Genomic DNA, 18006 nt, shown 5'->3' on the forward strand with positions numbered 1-18006 from the left:
TCTCCCCGCAGCCCCCCGTGCCCGTAGCTGGGCCCTGTTTTCTGGTCTCCTTGGTGACAATCTCATCACTCCTCGGCTTCTCTCCAGCACCTGAAAATAGCCGCCGAAAGTGGAGATGCCTGCTGCCAGCACCGCCGCAGCGGCCAGCCTGGAGCCAAGCTGCCCGGCTCGGGGGCCGGGCGCTTACAGCTGCGTGCCGGTGCCCTGCGGGAGTGCGGCGGCTTGGGGGGCCCTTGGGGCACCCCGGCACTGCTGGCTCGTGCCCAGCACCCAGCCCCCTGCCTCATCCCTCCTCTTCCTCCCTGCTTTTGGGCGCCGTCTTCGCTGTAGCGCTCCGGGAGCAAGGGCTTTGCTCCTCGCGCCCCTTACGGGGTGCACGGGGGTGCTCGCAGCTGGCCCCTGCATCCCGCGGGTATTTTGGGAAGCTGTCGGCCGTGATTTAAAACCCTCCGCCTGGCCCTGCCTGGCAGCATCTCCCGCACCCTGGGCCCTGATCTGGGGGGGGCCCACGGCCCCGCTCCCCACCGTGGCTGGGCTCCAGCCGTCCCACGGGGGGCACGGAGCCGCTGCGTCCCCACGGCCAGCCCCGGGCCCGCTCGCCCACGGCAGCCCTGGGCTGGCCCGGCAGCAGGCCAGGCGTTACTTGAACCTTCCTGAAATAGAAATGGAGCTGGGAGCGAGTGTGGGGCGGGAGGGGGTGGCCCAGCGGGGCGAGGAAAGAGGTTCTGGGGCAGGCACGGTTTGGGGACACGAGGCCGGGGGCCGTGCTGCTGCGCCGTGGGGACAAAGCGCCCAGCCAAGCTGTCCCCGTGTCCCCAGGTGTGCTGGCTGCCACCAGGGCCATCCCTCCCCCAGCATCCCCAGGGATATGGGGTGCCTAAACCCCCTGCTCCTCCTGCCTCATCCTGAGGGTGCTGAGCCCTCCGGGGGGCGAGGAGGTGGCTGGGCGGGGGGCAGCTTTATCACCCTGTCCCCGCGTCCATCAGCCCTTCCCTCGCCTCCCCGGGGCCAGCGCTGTCCCCGGGGCCGCAGCCCCCAGCAGGTGCCGTGGGCTGGGGGTGACAGGGTGGCGCTGCGGGTGCTGCCCGGTGGCGGCGGCCCCCCCGGCGGCGGGGGCATGGCTGGCATTGCTCAGTGACACCCTATCTGCCAGGGCCCGGCCAGCCGCGGGCCCAGAATAGCAGCGCTGCCCTGCAGTCAGCATGGAGCAACTCCCCGGCCCCGCTGCTCCCCAGGTACCCCCGGGACGGGCGGGGGGCACGGCGGGCAAGACGCCGCGTGGGGACCGGCCACCGTGGGTGGGGGGCACGGGGGGGCTGCTGGCACCGTCCCACGGCCGGGCAGGCGTGGGGACAAGGGCACGGAGCACGGCACGAGCCGCCTGCCTGTCCCGGTGCCGCCAGCCCCGGGGAGCGGTTGGGGTGGGGGGGCGTTTGTGTAGGGTCACCTCCCTGCCGGGGTTAGCTCTGGCCTCCCTAGGGAGCAGCCCACGCAGCTTTGTTATGGTAGGGTGGCATGTAAACATTGGCTCTGCCGCTGGCTCTGCCCGTGGTGCGTGCTGCTTTGTTATCGTAGGGTCTCCCGGGGGACTGGTGGGGACGGGGGGCCAGCCTGCCGGTCCTGCTCGCCCCCCTCCCACCTGGGGTTCCCACGTTGTTATTGTAGGGTCTCCCGGCGCGGAGACCCTTCGATACCTACGGACCCACGCCGCAGGTGGGGCTGGCCGGGCTCCCAGCATCGGAGGAAGCCGGAGCAGGATTTACACCTTGGGGGCCGGGGGAGGGAGAGGAAGGGCGCGGGGCTCGCCTGGGCTGCCGCGGCAAAGGGAGCACCCGCGTGGCCCCGCATCCCCTGCCCACCCTGAGGACCCCCGCTGCCCCCCCAGAGGGGGGGGACGAGCCCCTGCCCCTCGGGGCTGTGGTGGCAGGGGGCTCCCCACCTGCACCCTGGGCTGGGGGAGCCGCGGCAGCGAGGTGGGTGCAGGAAGCCCCCCTCGGGTGTCGGGGGCGAGGCTGGGCTGGGTGCTGCTGACCCCCCCCCCCCATCTCTCTGTGACCCCTCAGATGGCGCTGCTGGATGCCGCTGCCCGTCCCGAGGACGAAGGTGGGTAGCAGGGGGGGTCTGATGGCCCCAGGGGATCGCTGCCTCCTCCCGCGGCATCCCCCGGTGTGGGGGCACCGGGACCTGGCAGCAGGGCTCACGGCCGGGGCAGGTTTGCCCGCAGGGTTCCCGGAGGCGCCGTGCCCCAGGGAGGAGGAGGAAGAGGAGGAGGAGGAGGACAGGCGGAGGAGCCCCAGGCCCGTCACCTTCACGCTGGGCACCGAGGTGCTGGGGCTGGGCCCCGAGGGGGATTTCCAGACCCCCGACGCCGAGGTCTACATGCACTTCTTGAGGAGCCACTGCTGCTACGACGCCGTCCCCACCAGCTGCAAGCTCGTCGTCTTCGACACCAGCCTGGAGGTGAGGCCACGGGGGACAGCCTGGGGGGGGGGAGGCTCAGGGACCCCCTGACCCCCCCCTCCCCGCTCTGCTGCCAGATCAAGAAGGCTTTTGTGGCGCTGGTGGCCAACGGGGTGCGCGCCGCCCCGCTGTGGGACAGCAAGACGCAGAGCTTCGTGGGTGAGTGCCGGGAGCCCCGGGGCGGCGCTGGCCCCGCCGCGGGGTGCGGACAGCACGGCCAGCCCCCCGTGTCTCCGCAGGGATGCTCACCATCACCGACTTCATCAACATCCTCCACCGCTACTACCGCTCGCCCCTGGTGAGTGCCGGGGTGGGCACGGGGCAGGGCAGGGGGTGGCCCCTGCTTCTCCCGGTCCCCTGCTCCGTGGGCAGACCACGAGCTGCTCTGGAGCATCCGAGGGATTGGCGTCGCTTTGGGGCACCAAAAGGGCCCCCATGATGTGACCCCCATGGGGAGGGATGCTGGGGAAAGGGGCAGCCCCCCAGACCCCTCTCAGTCCCCAGCTGGGCCCCCCCCCGACCAGGGCTTCTCCCTGCCCTCAGGTTCAGATCTACGAGGTGGAGGAGCACAAGATTGAGACGTGGAGAGGTAAAAGTGAGGGGGGGGCGACGGGGGTGTCCGGGCTGGGGGCAGCGTGCCCGGCATGGAGGTGGCTCCGGGGGTGTGGGGCCCCACTCCCACCGCTCTCCCTTCGCAGAGGTGTACCTGCAGGGCTCCTTCAAGCCGCTGGTCTACATCTCACCGAGCAATAGGTGAGCTCCTGCCTGCGGGGGAGAGCTGGCGGGACGCCCACCCAGCCGCCCTTGCTGCAGAGGTGCCCCCCCACGGGGTGTGCCCGGCGTTGCTGGGGGGCTTCCAGGCACAGCCATGCCCCCCCCCCCGCGCCGTCCCCTACAGCCTCTTCGACGCCGTCTACTCCCTGATCAAGCACAAGATCCACCGCCTGCCCGTCATCGAGCCCACCTCGGGCAACGTCCTGCACATCCTGACGCACAAACGCATCCTCAAGTTCCTCCACATCTTCGTGAGTGCAGGGGGGCAGCGGGCACGGGGGGTGCACGGGGGGGGGGGGGGGGGGGGGGGGGGTGTCAGGTGCAGGGTGCGCGCTGCTCGCCGGGGTCGTGTATTGTGCGCACACGTGGGGTGCCGTGTGTGTGTGTACACGTGTGTGCGCGCGCACTGCCCCGAAGCAGGGCTCCACCATCCCCAAGCCGCGCTTCCTGAAGAAAACGGTGCAGGAGCTGTGCGTCGGCACCTTCCGCGACGTGGCCGTGGTGCCCGAGACCGCCCCCATCTACGCGGCGCTGGAGATCTTCGTGGACCGCCGCGTCTCCGCACTGCCCGTCATCAACGACGCCGGTACGCGGGGCCGAGGGGCCCAGCAGAGCCCCCTGTTCCCCCTCTGCGGTGCCTCCTGCCCCGTCCCCAGCCTCAAAACCCCTCCTGCCATCCCGGCGCCCCCCTCCTGAGCCCCCGTGCTCTGTCTCCTCGCAGGGCAGGTGGTCGGGCTCTACTCCAGGTTCGATGTCATTGTGAGTACCGGGCGTCCTTGCACGGCCGTGCGCCAGCGTGGTGGCACGAGCCTGCACGTGGGGAAGGTGGGGACGTGCCCGATCCGGGCTGTCGGGGCACTCACACCCCGGCACGTGCCCCGGCACCCGTCCCACGTGCGGTGACACGCGTGCTGGCACCCTGTGCATCTGGGCACCACCTCTCCCGCAGCACCTGGCGGCCCAGAAGACCTACAACAACCTGGACATCAGCGTGCGCGAGGCGCTGCGGCAGCGCACCGTGTGCCTGGAGGGGGTCCTCACCTGCTACCCCCACGAGACCATGGAGGACATCATCGACCGCATCGCCAAGGAGCAGGTAGGTGAGCGGCCGGGCAGCGTCCCTCCCGCCCGCCAGCACCAGCCCTGCCTTCTGCCCCCCCACCCCGTGACGCTCTGCCCGTGCCCGCAGGTCCATCGCCTGGTTCTGGTGGACGAGAACCAGTACCCGCGGGGCATCGTCTCCCTCTCCGACATCCTCCAGGCCCTCGTGCTCACTCCCGCAGGTATCGATGCGCTTAACTCTTAGCCCACGACGCTCCGGCTTTCTCCATTCGCACCCTCCATTTCTCTCCACTTCAGGTAGGCGCTGCCCAACCCCCCCCAGCCGCTGCGTGCCTGCCCCCCCTCCCCACCGCTGGGTCTCCGTCGCCGCGCACACCCCAGTGTGGCACTTTTTGGGTGGGGAATGGGCTCGGGACCACCCCCACACCCGGTCCCCAGCAGTGCCCAGTTGCCCCATGCAGACAGGGACTGGGCTGTGCTAAACACACCAGGCTTGGGACCTCCCCAGCACGGTGCCTTCACCATCCCCTTGCAAGTCTCCGCCGTCCTCTGCGCTGTCCCCATGTCCCCTGTGCCGTCCCCACGCCCTGTGGCCACCAGGGCAGGACGGAGTGCTGTGCCACAGGGTGCCCAGCCCTGCGCCGGTGCCCGCCGGGCGTTACGGCCTCGTGCGCTCTCTCGCCCCACAGGCATCGACTGAAGACACCGGGGAAGCGCCGCCGCCGTCTCGTCCGACTCGGGGCCTCTTGCTTGGCCCGGCCCAGGCACTGGTGGGGCCGTGGAAGGAGGCTCAGGCCCCGGGGGCTCTCCATATGGGGGGGGCTGCCCACCCACCCCGCTCCTGGGACTCGTCTTGAGCCTGGGGCCAGCTCCCTCCAGGTCCAGGGAGGACCAAGGGCGAGCACGTGGGGATGGCTGACGGGCACCGTGCCGTGAAGGGCTGCACAGCTGGGTGCAGGGACCCTCCTGGCCCCCCCCCCCGTCCCATCCCATCCCAAACTGCTGCCGGATCCGAGTGCTTCAGCCCCCGGTGAGCTGGGTCCCGCCGGCTGCGGCGGCACCGGTGCGCAGGAGGGGCACGGTGGCGCGGCTCAGCTGCACACACAGCCTTGTTTATTGTAGGGTCTCCTAGGGCTGGAGCGCCCCAGCAGCGGTGCTTGCAAGGGGACCTTGCACACTTTTTTTGGGGGGGGGGGGGTAGGGGGGTATTTATTTATGTGCCGGTCTGTTCAGCTTTGTTGGAATAAAGCTGCCCGCCCCAGGCACCGCGTCCTCGCCTTTCTGGGCGTACAGCCTGGCACGGCTCCTCCGGGCTGGGGAGGGGGTGCCGGGTTCTGGGGTGCCCATCTGGGGGCGGCCACGGGCGGCACCTCTGCCCACGTGGGGACAGCCAGCAGGACACCCTGGGGCACGCAGCTTGATGGCTCCACCACCCCTGGGGACAGGGGGCGCTGAGCCCATCCTCCCCCCTGCCGCCTCCCCCAGCTGCTCACCCTGCCCCCTTCCCGTGCCCCCCCTATCAGCATCGCTGGGGAGGAACGACTGATAGCGAAAGGTCCCGTGTGATGCACGCCCCCTGCGCTGGCTGGCGCTGCTGGGGGGCACGGTGCCAGCCCCGGGTGGTGCCAGCCCCCTCCCCACGCTGCCAGCTGCAGTTTCACTCCCCGGGGTTGGCTCCGTCCCTCGGGACCACGCGCAAACCCCAAAACCCCACTGGCGGCTCCATCCTGCCCCGCCAGGTGTGTGTGTGTGTGGGGGGGGGAAACTGAGGCACGGAGAAGGGGCTGGGGCCAAGGTCAGTTATTGAGACAGGACCCGGGCGCCCTGGCCCCAGGCACAGATCCACGCGCAGCGACACGATCACGGGACGAAGGAGACACCCCACGGCCGCAAGCCCCCTCCCTGCGCCCCCCCCCCCCCCCCCGGCAGGCAGAGCTCCTGGGTCCCCGCCGCAGCCCAGGGGGGCACGGGACGGGGCGGGGGGGGGACCCCTGGCAGCGTGTGAAAGGCACAGCAATGCCCCAAGCCTCCTGCTCAGGGGGCCCCCGGGCGAGCGATGAACTCCAGGTTGATGGGCTTGTCGGCCACCAGGACGATGCGGGACACGGACGTCACCTCCACGCCGCGGGGGTCCGGCCGCACCTCGAACGCTTGGATGATCTGGGGGGGGGGAGAAAAGGGGGTGGCGGTGCCTCAAGACCCCCCCCCTGAGACACCCAGCATGGCTTGGGGGGGCCCTACTCACCCTGGCGAGGGCCAGGTGCATCTCCAGCTCGGCGATGCGGCGGCCGACGCAGGCGCGGACCCCGTAGCCGAAGGGAATGGAGCTGAAGGGGTGGTGGGGGGAGCCGTAGCCCCGGAGCCAGCGCTGGGGCAGGAACCGCTCGGGCTCGGGGAAGTAGGTCTCGTCGTGGGACATGGCGTAGTGCGCCAGGACGAAGAGGGTCTGTGGGGTGAGAAGGGGGTTAACGCCCCTCCGGGCACAGCGGGGCCCCCCCTGGAGTGGCCCCACTCACGTTCTTGGGGAAGAGGTAGTCTCCGATGATGATGTCCTTCTCGTAAAAGACCCTGGCGTTGGTGGGGACCACGGGGTAGACCCTGGGCCGGGATGTGGGGAGAGTTGGTGCGGGAGCTGCTCCCACCCGGGCCCCAAGGCAGGGCCAGGAGGAACATCTCCCGCTGCTCGGCGGCTCCGTCTCCCCCAGGGAGGACGTGGGTGGGTGGATGGATGGATGCGGCCCCAAGGGTCTGCAACCCAGCCCTGCACCCTGCCTGGCCGGTGCCCCCATCACCAGCATCCCCCCAAACCATGGGGCCAGGCTGGGCTGTACCTCAGCGTCTCCTTGATGATGGCCCGGAGCATCGGCATCTTGGGGATATCCTCGGCACGAGGAAACCGGTCCGGGGGCACGACGGCTTTCAGCTCCTGGTACAGGGTCTCCTGGATGCCTAGGTCCCGGGAGAGGTGGTACAGGGCCCACGACAGTGTGTTGGAGGTCTGGGGGAGCAGAGGGGAGGGAGGGAGATGGGGCTGGCACCAGAACATCCTCGTGTTGTTCTGAACAGCCCCAGCTCCATTGCGCAGGGAAAGCATGAGGGAAACTGAGGCACGGAGCCGGGCAGGTGGCAGAGTGGAGAACAGGGTCTGCACCGACACGTCCCTGAGCCCTTGGGGCAGTGCGGAGCTGGCCCTCACCGTGTCCACGCCGGCCAGCAGCAGCTCGGCCACGCTGCCATAGACCTCGTCCAGGCTGAGCCTGCCGCTGGCCAGCAGGTAGCTCAGGTAGCCCGACACCTCCTTGCCCCGCTCCACCTGCCCCTCCAGCTCCTTCATCTTCCGATCAATCAGGGTCTTGCCTGCGGGGACAGACATGGCCATGGAGAGATGGCCCGGAGTCCATGGAGAGATGGGCAGACCCCGGGCGGCCAAAAAGGAACGCGCCCTGGCCACGCTCGGTGGCTCTCCGGGGGGCTGCCCCCCTCGCGAGGGTCCCTGTGGGGTCTGATCCCATCCCCACGGCTCACCGAAGGCAAAGATGGTGTCCCAGCTGTCCAGGTAGCGGTCCCAGAAGGGCAGCACCTTGCGGCTCCAGCGGGGCAGGACGGTGGCGAAGATGGAGTTCTTGAACATGAGGTTGATGGAGTCGATGAAGTGCTGGGTCTCGGCGGGGACCTGCTGCTTCAGGCACCCGATGCGGGTCTCGAAGAGGATATAGGAGATCCCTGCGGGAACAGGCCGCATCCAGACCCCCGCGGGGACACAGCGGGGCGGGGGCGAGGGCCGGGCCCCCCCTACCTTCCAGGGCGAAGCGGTAGAGCAGGTTGGCCACGTCCCCCACCAGCACCCCCGAGGGGCTGCGGCTCCGCTCCTCGCGCAGCCGCACCATCAGGTCCGACACCACCTCGCCGATGGCGTCCGCGTACAGCAGCGCCTCCGAGGGCTTCAGCAGCCGCTTGTTGAGGACCTGGCGCAGGCGGTACCAGCGCTCCCCTTCCCTGCGCGGCGGGGATCGGGCTCAGCGGGCTAAGCCGGCGCCGTGCCAAACTCACCCCAAGCCCTGCAAGGCTTTCCACCCACCGCAGCCGTGCCTGCCCGCTTGGGGAAAAGGGAGCACTGGGAGCTCCTGCCCCGACCCCACATCACCCCGCGGCAGGGGCAGGAGGTTTGCTGTCCCACAGAGCACGGCCGGGGCAGGACTCACTCGGTGAAGGGTCCGTAGGGCAGGCGCCGGGTGTCCCGGTGCTCCTTCCACAGGGCCATGTCGCTCCGCATCGGGTACTTGCCCTCCTGCCGCAGCAGCTGCTCCAGCACCACGGGGCTCCCGATGTTGATGTTCTGGTAGTGCCCGAAGGTCGACTTCCAGATGGGGCCGTAAATGCGCCGGGACATCAGCTGCGAGGCACCAGAGCAAGGCAGGGTGAATGGGACGTCAGGGTGGGAGGCAGCGCTCAGCACCGGGGCTGGATCAGTGCCCAAGCATAGGAGGCACCGACCCCCTGCAGATGGGCACATCCCTCATCCATCCCCGGGATGCACGGAGAGCCCGGCGGGTCTTTTACGGTGGCATAGGCCAGGAGGGGACAGCAGGGACAGGGACAACTGCCATGCACGGGGCTTGGCGAAGATGCAGGGCCCTTGCAGCGGCCGTCAGCAGATCCAAGCCCTGCTGCTTCCAGCATCACCCCATCCGTGCTCCGCTCAGCCCATGCGGGTCCTTGAACCCGCCGCCGATAAGGGTGGTTAATGATCAGCGCCGGGCAGCACCGGGCTGCTCCCAGGGCAGGTGTCCAAGCGCTGGACACGGGGCTGGGGCCACGCGTGGCCTTGGGCTCCCGTACCATCCAGGGGACATCCACCAGCACCAGCCCTCCTCCGGGCTCAGAGCTCCCCTCTCCTCACCTGCACCCACCGGGGCCGTGCCCGCGTCCCCTCGGAGCACCCGGTGCACCCCAGGGGCGGCCGGGCACCCCCTTGCAAGCCACAGGGCCACTTCCAAAGGGCTCGTGGCACCTTGCCGGGCACCGCCACAGCCCCTGCGGAGCGGGACCAAGCCCAGGGGGCTGCAGGGACCCAGCAGGGAAGCCCTGGTCCCGGTTCCCCGTGGCTGCGGGGATGCACGTGGTACAATCTCCCTTGGTGACTGACTGCATCGCAGCCTGAGCCCGGATTCATCTGGATTCGTCACCGCGGGGAGACGTTCCTCGCGCGTGGTGCCAGGGGGAGGGGGAGGGACGGCCGCCCCGGTGCCGCAGGCGGTGCGCCCTGAGAGCACGGGGCTGTGGGTGGCCGCATCCTGGGCCGAAGCCTGCTGCTGGCGTGTGCTCACGGCCAGGACCCGGCACGGCTCGGGCCTTGGAGAGCAGGGCTGGGAGAAGCTGCTGGGATCGGGGGAAGGCACCTCCGGAGCTGTCTGCAAAGCCGGGCCACGCTCGGAGCCCCAGGGGAGCAGCAGGGACCCGTGCCTGCTCCCCGAGCCCCTGCTCCCCTGTGACAGCCCCTTCCCCTGCGACAGCCCCTTCCCCAGGCAGCGATGCCCGCTGCTCGGCGGTGCCGGGGAGGCCTGATCCTGCACTCTCCTCCCAGCTGTGGTGGGTCAGAGCTCCAGGGCGCTGGAGGCTGCCGCCTGGCTCGCGGCTGGCCAAGCCCATCACTTGCTTCATCCGACGTATGAGGAAGTGCCGGCAGAAGAAAACAAACGGCTGCCTGCTCCTCCCCTGCATCCCCGGGCACCGCTCGCCCCCACATCTGCCCCCCAAACTGATACCCCCCAAGCTCGCTGCAGCTGGGGCTGGCCGGGGATTCCGGGACCCCACGAGCAGCCCCTGGCCCTCGGGGGGAAGCCAAGGCACGCGTGGCCCTGCCCGGCTCGGGCACTCCGAGGCAGCCGGCGGGACCCCCCGGGTGCCACCTGCTTCTCTGCCAGCCCCTCTGCGTGCTGCTCCCCCCAGCACCCCCCCACGGGTGCCGGGGCGCTCCCCACCCTCAGCTCCCCACAGTCACTCGCGGGCTCACCCCCCACGCCGGCACCCAGCTCGCCCCAACGCCATCCCCACCACCCAACCCCAAAGCCCCCCCAGCCCACGGCGCCATCCCCCCCACCTCCCTTGCGCCCTCGGGGACCCGCAGCCCCCCGGCGGCCCGCAGCCCCCGGCCGGCCAGCCGCGCCTCCCCGGGCACCTGGAGCCGGTGGGTGTGCAGCAGGTAGCCGCGCAGGAAGAGCCAGACGAAAGTCCTGAGCAAGCCCGGCCCCGGCAGCTCCGCGGGGCCCTTCAGCCGAGCCGGCCCCGCCGCCGCCGCCGCCGAGCTCCCGGCCCTGCGCGGCGGCCCCGGGCTGCGCGGAGGCGGCGGCGGCGGCGGCGGCGGGCGAGGGCGCAGGAGCAGCGGCAGCAGCGGCCGCCGAGCCCCGCCGCTCGGGCCCGCCATGCTCCGTCGGCAGCGCACGGGACGGGGCGGTGCGGGGAGGCACCGGGGGCGGCGGGGGGCGGCACCGGGGGAGGCGCGGGGGGCGGCGCGGGGGCGGCACCGGCACCGGGGAGCGGGCACCGGGAGCGGCTTGTGCGCGCCGGGAGCTGGGCAGCGGCACCGCGCACCGGGGGCTGCACCGGGAGGTGCGGGCGTTACGGGGCTGGTACCGCGCGGCCGGTACCGGGCAGGGGGCGCGGGCACCGGGTGCCGCGTAGCGCCGGCATCACGCACCGGGGACCGGCACCGGCAGCGCCGTGCAGCGGGTGCCGGGCGCCGCGTGCTGCGTAACGGCACCGCGCCCCCGGCGTGGCACCGCAGGCACAGCGCCCCGGGCACCGTGTGGCGCGTGCCGGGGGGTGCTGGCACCGGTACCGGCACCGGGTGCTGCTCGCCGAGCATCGGCAGCGGGCCCGGTACCGGGCGCTGGGTGCGCTGGGTGCCACAGCCCGCGTCCTGCACGCCCCACAGTGGCACCGAGCTCACCGCTGGGCCTGATGTTCGGGCCGGCTGTCCCCCCGTCCTGCCCTGTCCTCGTCCTGTCTGCCCTGACACCTCGCCCATCGTTCCCTGTCCTCGCCCGGTCCCCGTCACCGTATCTCTCCCTGTTCCTGTTCCTGCCCCGTTTTTCTCCCCATCTTTGTCCCTGCCCTTGTTGCTCCCCCCCAGCCCTGCCTCTCCCACAGAGAAGGTGGCAGAGGCCCTGTGTGCCCCCCCCTCCGGTCCCCTGAAGTGTCCCTTGGTGCAGCCATTCGGGAGGACCTGCTCCAGGCCACAGGGACGATGCCAAAGGTGCTGGTAAGCTGAGGCTGCCCTGGGCTGGCACTCATCCCTCCCCTGGGGCAGGGGTTAGGAGCTCAGGGAGGGCACAGCCACCCCACAAGGGAACTGGATGGGGACACCCAGAGTGGCTGTGGCACCTTTCTGGGGGCGACTTTGCTTTGTCACCGCGGCAGTGGGAGCGCAGCACCAGCTCCTGCCAGCCCACGAGCTGTCGCTGCTGCGGCGGTGCCCGGGACACGTTCCCTCTGGCCAGCCTGGCGCTGCCACCAGGTTTGGGGACGGCGGGCAGGGCACTGCTCTGCCCGCAGCGGGGACCCGTGCCGTGCTGGGCCGTCCCACTGCTGATCATTGACCGCCCTTATCAGGTGCTGGGGTCAAAGTCCTGGACAGGGACATTTTGTCCCCAGGGCAGGCAGACAGACACCTGAGAGCCCCAGGGGTGGCTGTGTCCCTGTCCCTCCCGGGGACGGGGGCTGTCCCAGGCTGGGCTCCAGGTGCCCGACGTGCCCTGCAGCAGCGGGGCCGGGGCTGGGTGGCCCCGGGGGGCTGGAGGGGCGCTGGGCAGGGGCCCCGTGCGCCGGCAGACACCGGGCAGAGCCGGGGCGCACAAGTGTGAGCGCCTGCCGCCATCTCATGGCTGCGCGCAGCCAGCTCCGCAGCCTGTGCTGCCCAGCCTGGGCACACACCCCCAGCCCCACGGGGGGGTTTCCAGCCCGGGCTGCGCCCCCCCAGGGCCCCGCCCGTCTCAGCCTGCCCCCCCCCCCCCCCCGCCTTGCTGGGGAGTGCTTTTTGGCCCCCTTCTTTCCCTCGGGAAACGCCGGCCGGGGAACCCAACCGCTGGGGCTGGCTGCTGGGGGGGGGGGGGGTGTGCTGCAGAGCCAGGACACGTCCCGGGGGGGGGGGCTTGCCGGTGGGGCTGGGGGCTTCCCCGGGCTGGAAGCAGGCTGCTGAATCCGGAGCTCTGACACTATCCCTGCGGGGTATTCCTGCAGCATGCCCAGCTCCCGGGGTCCCTGCAGAGCTGTTGTCCCGCAAACTGGGGGGCTCGGGTGCCGGGCACCCCGCAGGAGGTCTTGGGGCTCGGGTGCTCGCCGTCCCCGCAGCGGGGAGCGGCTGAGGGTGGGCTCACGGGGAACAGCCCCCGCGGGACCCCAAAGGGCAGGGGGCGAACCTCGTGGGGTCTGACGGAGCCCCCGTCCCCCCTCCGGCCCAGCCGAGGGGGACCCCGGTGCCCGGCTCCTTCTCGCCGCAGCCGCTAGGCTGTGCTCCCGCCTCTCCCACCGCGGGGAGCCGCCGGGGACCGGCAGCGCCGCCGAGCCCCGTGCCCTGCCCGCCGCAGGATGCGGCCCCGCAGCCCGGCGGGGTCCCCGCCTAAACCCCGAGCAGCCCTGGGTGGCGGCACCCAAGGGTGCTCCTCCAGCTCCCCCGGTTCCAGCCCGCTATCCCCCCGGGTCTCCCAGCCCCTGGGGCCGGTGGCAGGGGGGGCGCACGGGTGAGTCACCCGGGGGGAGCAGGCGGAGGTGACAGCGGGAGGCCCGAGGCCACGGGGATGGCTGCCAGGGCTGCGGGGGCTGTGGGGGAGGCGGTGCGGGAAGGAGGGGGTCGGGTGAGTCAGGCTGCCCCGTCGGCGGCCTGGCGGGGACTTCCAAAAGGAAGTGGCTGGGCCATGACACATCCCCAGCCGGAGGGTGCCGCAGGGGTCCTGGGCTTTTCCAGCTCCAGGGACAGCTCATCGGCTGCTGCACGGGGACCTCGTCTCGCTGGGGTGGGCGGGGGGCTGCAGCGGGGGCCGCGGTGGTGCAGGAGGTGGTGGGGATGTCACTGTGGGGTGTCCCTGCAGCCGGGGATCGATCCTGGTAGGCAGGGCAGAGGCAGGAGAGCGAGCACTGTGTTCATCCGTGGGGACGGAGAGATGGGGGTGGCCATGGGCCATCCTTCCCCACGCTGGATGGGACCTGTGGGTGCGGGGACAGGCACCGCGGGACCCCTGCCCTGCTCTGTCCCCCTGCAGGGGTCTCTTGACCCACCCACCAGCTGCTGCTCGCAACGCGGTGGGTCCTGGCCGCCGGGACAGAGGGACAGCTTCCTTACGTGACTTGCGCAGAGTCACCCAGGAGCTGGAAACTTTTCCCAGGACTGCATCCGCTTCACCCCCTTTTTATGTCCCAGAGCTGGGAGCGGGCTGTCCCACGGGAGGGCATCCCCTGACTCACCCCCAGGAAAGCCCAGGCTGTGAGAAGGCTGCGCCTGGGGTCCCCGGGACCATAACCGCTCTGCCATCACGCCAGCTGTGCGTCACCGCGCTGTCACCAACTGAGTCACGGGCTGTGCCGGGGTCAGCGGGGCTGCACAGCTGGCTGGGGGGACACAGGGAGATCTGGGAGGACGGGGACATTTCCCAGGTCTGCAGTCAGCTGCTGTCCCCCCACACCGAGTGCCCAAGCAGGGCCCTCTCACCCTTCTACCTAAGGTCCCCGTTCCCTTAGAGAGGCAGGACAGCCCCATTCTGACCACGGGGACAGCACAAGGTTTTTGAAACGAGCCTCGAATCAAGCACCACGATAGCCCCAGCGTGCAGGGCTCAGCACCCAGCAGCGAGCCCTGGTGCCCTGGGGGCCCCGGGGTGCCGGGACCTTGCCCCGAGGCCGTGGGGCCGGAGGCTGGGGCAGCCCTGGGGCTGCCGGCCGGGCGCGCAGGCAGGCTGTTATCGGGGGAGACAGGAGGCAGCCCGGGCTGCTCTCAAGTGGGCCAGGCTGATTAGTGCCTTCAAGTGCCTACAGAGTTATTCTAAGTCAAGTAGGCGCGAAGGGAGCCGACCTCGCCAGCCTGGGACCTGCGTCGGGCGAGGGACGGCTGAGACCCGTCCGACCCCATCGCCTTGCTCCCCGCGGCCCCAAGCAGCCCTGCGAGGCAGGGGGGTGCTCCCCTCCTCCGGCCGCCCCTCTCCGTCCCTTGGGCCCGCTGCAAAAGGCTGTTTGCTCCAGCCCAAAGCAAACCTGATTTTATCTCCCGGCTGCAGTTCCCTTGGCCGTGGGCCACGGCCGATGCCTCCTACGCAGCACTTGCGGAGCCCATTGGGGGACCCGTGCACAGAGCGGGCTGTGTACGCCGCCACATGACATCATGTTTACGGCCCGCGGGGGCCCAAGGACACCCCCTCCTCGCTCCCAGCCCGCCCGAGCCGTGCGTGTCCCTCCTGGCCCACAGCTGCACGGCTTCCCGTGCTCCCCGCGCCGGGCAGAATGACACAGGGGGAGCTGGGGGGAGTGGGGCTGACCCTGGCATCATTCCTGCCCTGGGGGGTGCTTTCGGCTCTGCTGGTCCGCCCCCAGTCTCGGTTTCCCCTCCGGAGTGCGGACAGTGGATGCCGTGCTAGCGCTGAGTGTGGGCTGCTGCAGCGGCACGAGGTCAGGCCCTCAAGTTGTTGCTCCGAGGGAAAGGCAGATCTTCTCCCCTTGGGACGCGGATGTTCCCGTCTCTCCCAGGACAGAGCTGGGGCTTTGCTGCTCTTGCATGAAACTGAGGTTGTTGGGAAAGAGCAACAACATCCAGAGCCACGGGGGCTTGCTAAGGAGTGCTAGGGCCATCCATCCTTCCATCTGTCCGTCTGTCCCTCCATCCATCCATCCATCCATCCATCCATCCATCCATCCATCCATCTCCACAGGCATGCATCCATCTTCCCATCCATCTTCACGTCTATCTACCCCCCCATTCAGCTAGCCTCCCACCCACCCATCCGTCCGTCCGCCCGTCCATCCATCCATCTGTCCATCCATCCATCACTGGGCTGTCAGTGCTGCTGCCCCGTCTGGGGCCCGGCTGCTCTCACCTGTCTGGTGCGGGGCTCCCCAAGGCCAGCGATGGAGGGCTGGGAACCGCTTGCACCCCAACTCCGGGGACCTTTAGGGGTCCCCCAAGGCCACACCAGGAGGCTGCGAGGTTCTCCACCCCCACGGGTGCCCAGAGTGGGGCACCACAGGGGTGAGACACCTCGGCTGGGCAGCACCGCTCAGCCGCAGGCACCGAGCTGCCCTTCCTGGGGGCGCAGCGTGCTCGGGTGCGGGACACGCCGGCCGTGCGGAGCACCGTGGGCAGGGGGTGCAGGTGGGATGCCCGGGGCCGTGCCCACCATCTCCCGGTGCTGGTCACGGGGCCGGCCGTGGGGCAGGGGCTGAGGCTGCGTGAGTGCTGGATGGGGGGGGAAACCTGTCTAATTTAAGAACGGGCCCCGCTGTCGCTGTCAGCGGCGGGCGGCGCTCTGATCTGGGGACAGGTCCTCGTCAGCTCCGCTCGCCGCCCGCCGGCCCGACATGAAAGGGCTCTGCGCCCCGATAAGGCCCCAGGCGGGCGGCCCCGTGGTGGCAGCGCCACGGCCGATCCCGGGGGCAGCCCGCGGGGACCCCTCGCAGCGAGCCCATCGCCAAATCCTCCATCACCGCTGCGCCCGTGCGTTTGCACCGGTCGGGGAGCTCAGCACCCTGCTCGGCCCACCGAATGGTGCCCCCGTCCCTCCCGGCTCCCACTGGTGGCAGCGCCCCGCGGGCTGGGGGCTGTCCCCACGCAGCCTCCCCCCGTTTTTCGCCAGCCCCTCCGCGGCGCGGAGGGGGGCCGGTGTTGACTTAATAAGCTCATTCCGCTCCCGCGGCGAGGCCGCAACCCGGTGCTGGTGACATCACACGGCGCTGCCATGGGGACGCCGCGATGTCACCAGCACCGCGATGACCTCACGGCGGGAGCAGGGGCTGGGGCCAAGCCGGGTTTGATCACCGGGGTCCTCGGCGGCCAGGGAGGGGAGGGACGCTGGGAAAGTATGCGGCCGCTGAGCGCCGCCGTGTTTGGCTTGGAAGTGGCCGCGCTTTCCCCGCAGCGGGGAGGGACGGTGCCCTTCCTCCCCCCATTTTTCCCTCCCGCAGCCCCCACCTTGCGGCTGGGGAGGGTTGGGGGATCGGGGGACCCCCTTCCCTGCTCTTTGGGGTAGGTGGAAGGGGCAGAGCGGGGTCGATGCGGGGAGGCTGCGTCCCCGGGCTGGACCCTGAAACGCCCCATAGCCTCGCACAGCCATTCGTGCGCTTCCCTACAGCCGGTGGCAGGTCTGTCACTGCCGCTTGGGACCCCACAGCTGGCCGGGGCGGGGGACAGCCGGGCCCCCACATTTACGCTGCGGGAGCACAGGGGCGCCCGCATCCTCTCGGCACCCCCCCGTCATTAATTTCCATCAGTGGCCAAGCAGGGCCAGGGGTGGCCGAGGAACACGGCGCTTTCCCCTGATAGCAAAAATAAATACATTAAAATTCTTGCAGGAGGCAGAAGAATGCGGGACGGCAGGAAAAAATTGTTTTATAATTTGTAATAACACAAAAGCTGGAGGGGGGGGGGGGGGCGAGCTGCGAGAGGCGAGGGAAGGCAGAGACAAAGGGTCGGCCACGGCGGAGAAGGCTGCTGCGCGGTGGCGGCGGGGACAGCCCTGGCTCAGCTCCTCCACCGGGACCTGGTCCCCGAAGGATGTGGCCCTGCGGGGTCTCGTTGCAGAGGAGGAATGAGCAGGGCTAGTCCTGGGGCTGGGGAGCCCCAGCTCGCTGGGCTGCTCTCAGCAGCTCCGTGCCTCAGTTTCCCCTCGCTAATGGGGGATTTCCGTGCTGCTGGGGGACAAAGCGCAGCCCCCCCCCCCCCCCCCATCACACACAGGTGCCGGCCTTTGCCCACCCCTCTCGGGGGGCTTCAGCGCTGCACCCACCCACTCGGGCCACCTCTCACGGACAAGCCGGGGGTGTTACAGCCCCCCCGGCCCCCCCAGCCCCACGAGGGGCCGCTTCCCTGGCCGCGGCGGCAGGGACGTGACAAGGCGAGTCGCTGTGCGCCAGGCGCACCTGCTGTCGGGACGGGCCCCCCCCCCCCCCCGCCCCGCTCCCCTCTTCGGGATGAAATCAAAGGGATTTTTCTGCCCTTAGGAAATCAGATAAAGGCTTCTCACCTGCCCCGCGCTCCCTTTGCGGCACAGACGAAGGCGGCGGAGGCGGCCGGGCGCTCGGGGCGGGGGACAACAGGCACTTTCAACAAGCCGGCGGATGAGCTGCGTGCTGCAGGCACAGTGTCACCCTGTCCCCAGCCCCGGCTGGGGTGTCCCCTGCCCAGGAGCTGCCTGGTGGTGACTGCCCCCTGTATTCAAGGCGATGGGGGAGCCACGGGGCAGGGGGGATGGAGGCTGCTGGGTGAAAGCAAAAGACCCCAGGGACGATGCAGCAGCCCAGATGCAGCTCGGGAAAGGTCCCAGTGTCCCCACGCCAGGGTGAGGACAGCTCGAGGCTGGTCACAGCGCCGTGGATGCCGAGCCGGAGGCCGGTGCCTGGGTGGGAGGGCAGGGTAGGAGCAGGTGGGAGACCTTCAGAGGTGGTGGGAGTCTCTTCCCTCCCGCACCCACGGGGAGAGGAGAACCGTGCCAAGCTGCAGCTAAAACCTGAGAC

The 18006-nt window shown here is 70.4% G+C and overlaps 2 protein-coding genes across 3 annotated transcripts; one reads left to right on the forward strand and one right to left on the reverse strand.

Annotated features, from left to right (window-relative positions):
• The first annotated feature begins 1202 nt into the window (after window positions 1-1202).
• On the forward strand, window positions 1203-4540 carry PRKAG3 (protein kinase AMP-activated non-catalytic subunit gamma 3). Of its 2 annotated transcripts, none has more exons than XM_035556103.1 (12): window positions 1203-1235; window positions 2064-2103; window positions 2213-2460; window positions 2538-2619; window positions 2700-2758; window positions 3004-3049; window positions 3159-3213; window positions 3359-3485; window positions 3655-3820; window positions 3956-3993; window positions 4184-4330; window positions 4424-4540. In XM_035556103.1, the coding sequence occupies exons 1-12, from the start codon at window positions 1203-1205 to the stop codon at window positions 4538-4540; spliced, it is 1158 nt and encodes a 385-aa protein (XP_035411996.1). The 2 variants fall into 2 exon arrangements, with proteins under 2 accessions (XP_035411996.1, XP_035411997.1); XM_035556104.1 differs by having other exon boundaries at window positions 2225-2460.
• A 1541-nt stretch (window positions 4541-6081) lies between these two features.
• LOC118252615 (sterol 26-hydroxylase, mitochondrial) lies at window positions 6082-10720 on the reverse strand. The gene is made up of 9 exons (XM_035556097.1): window positions 10475-10720; window positions 8499-8689; window positions 8093-8292; window positions 7822-8019; window positions 7493-7653; window positions 7128-7294; window positions 6813-6894; window positions 6542-6742; window positions 6082-6456 (listed from the first exon to the last, which is right to left on the reverse strand). Exons 1-9 carry the CDS (start codon window positions 10718-10720, stop codon window positions 6331-6333), a joined length of 1572 nt encoding a protein of 523 aa, XP_035411990.1. The 3' UTR covers window positions 6082-6330.
• Between the last annotated feature and the right edge of the window lie 7286 nt (window positions 10721-18006).

This window comes from Cygnus atratus, chromosome 6 (genome assembly GCF_013377495.2).
Source record: "Cygnus atratus isolate AKBS03 ecotype Queensland, Australia chromosome 6, CAtr_DNAZoo_HiC_assembly, whole genome shotgun sequence".
In the NCBI taxonomy this organism is placed as follows: Eukaryota; Metazoa; Chordata; class Aves; order Anseriformes; family Anatidae; genus Cygnus; species Cygnus atratus.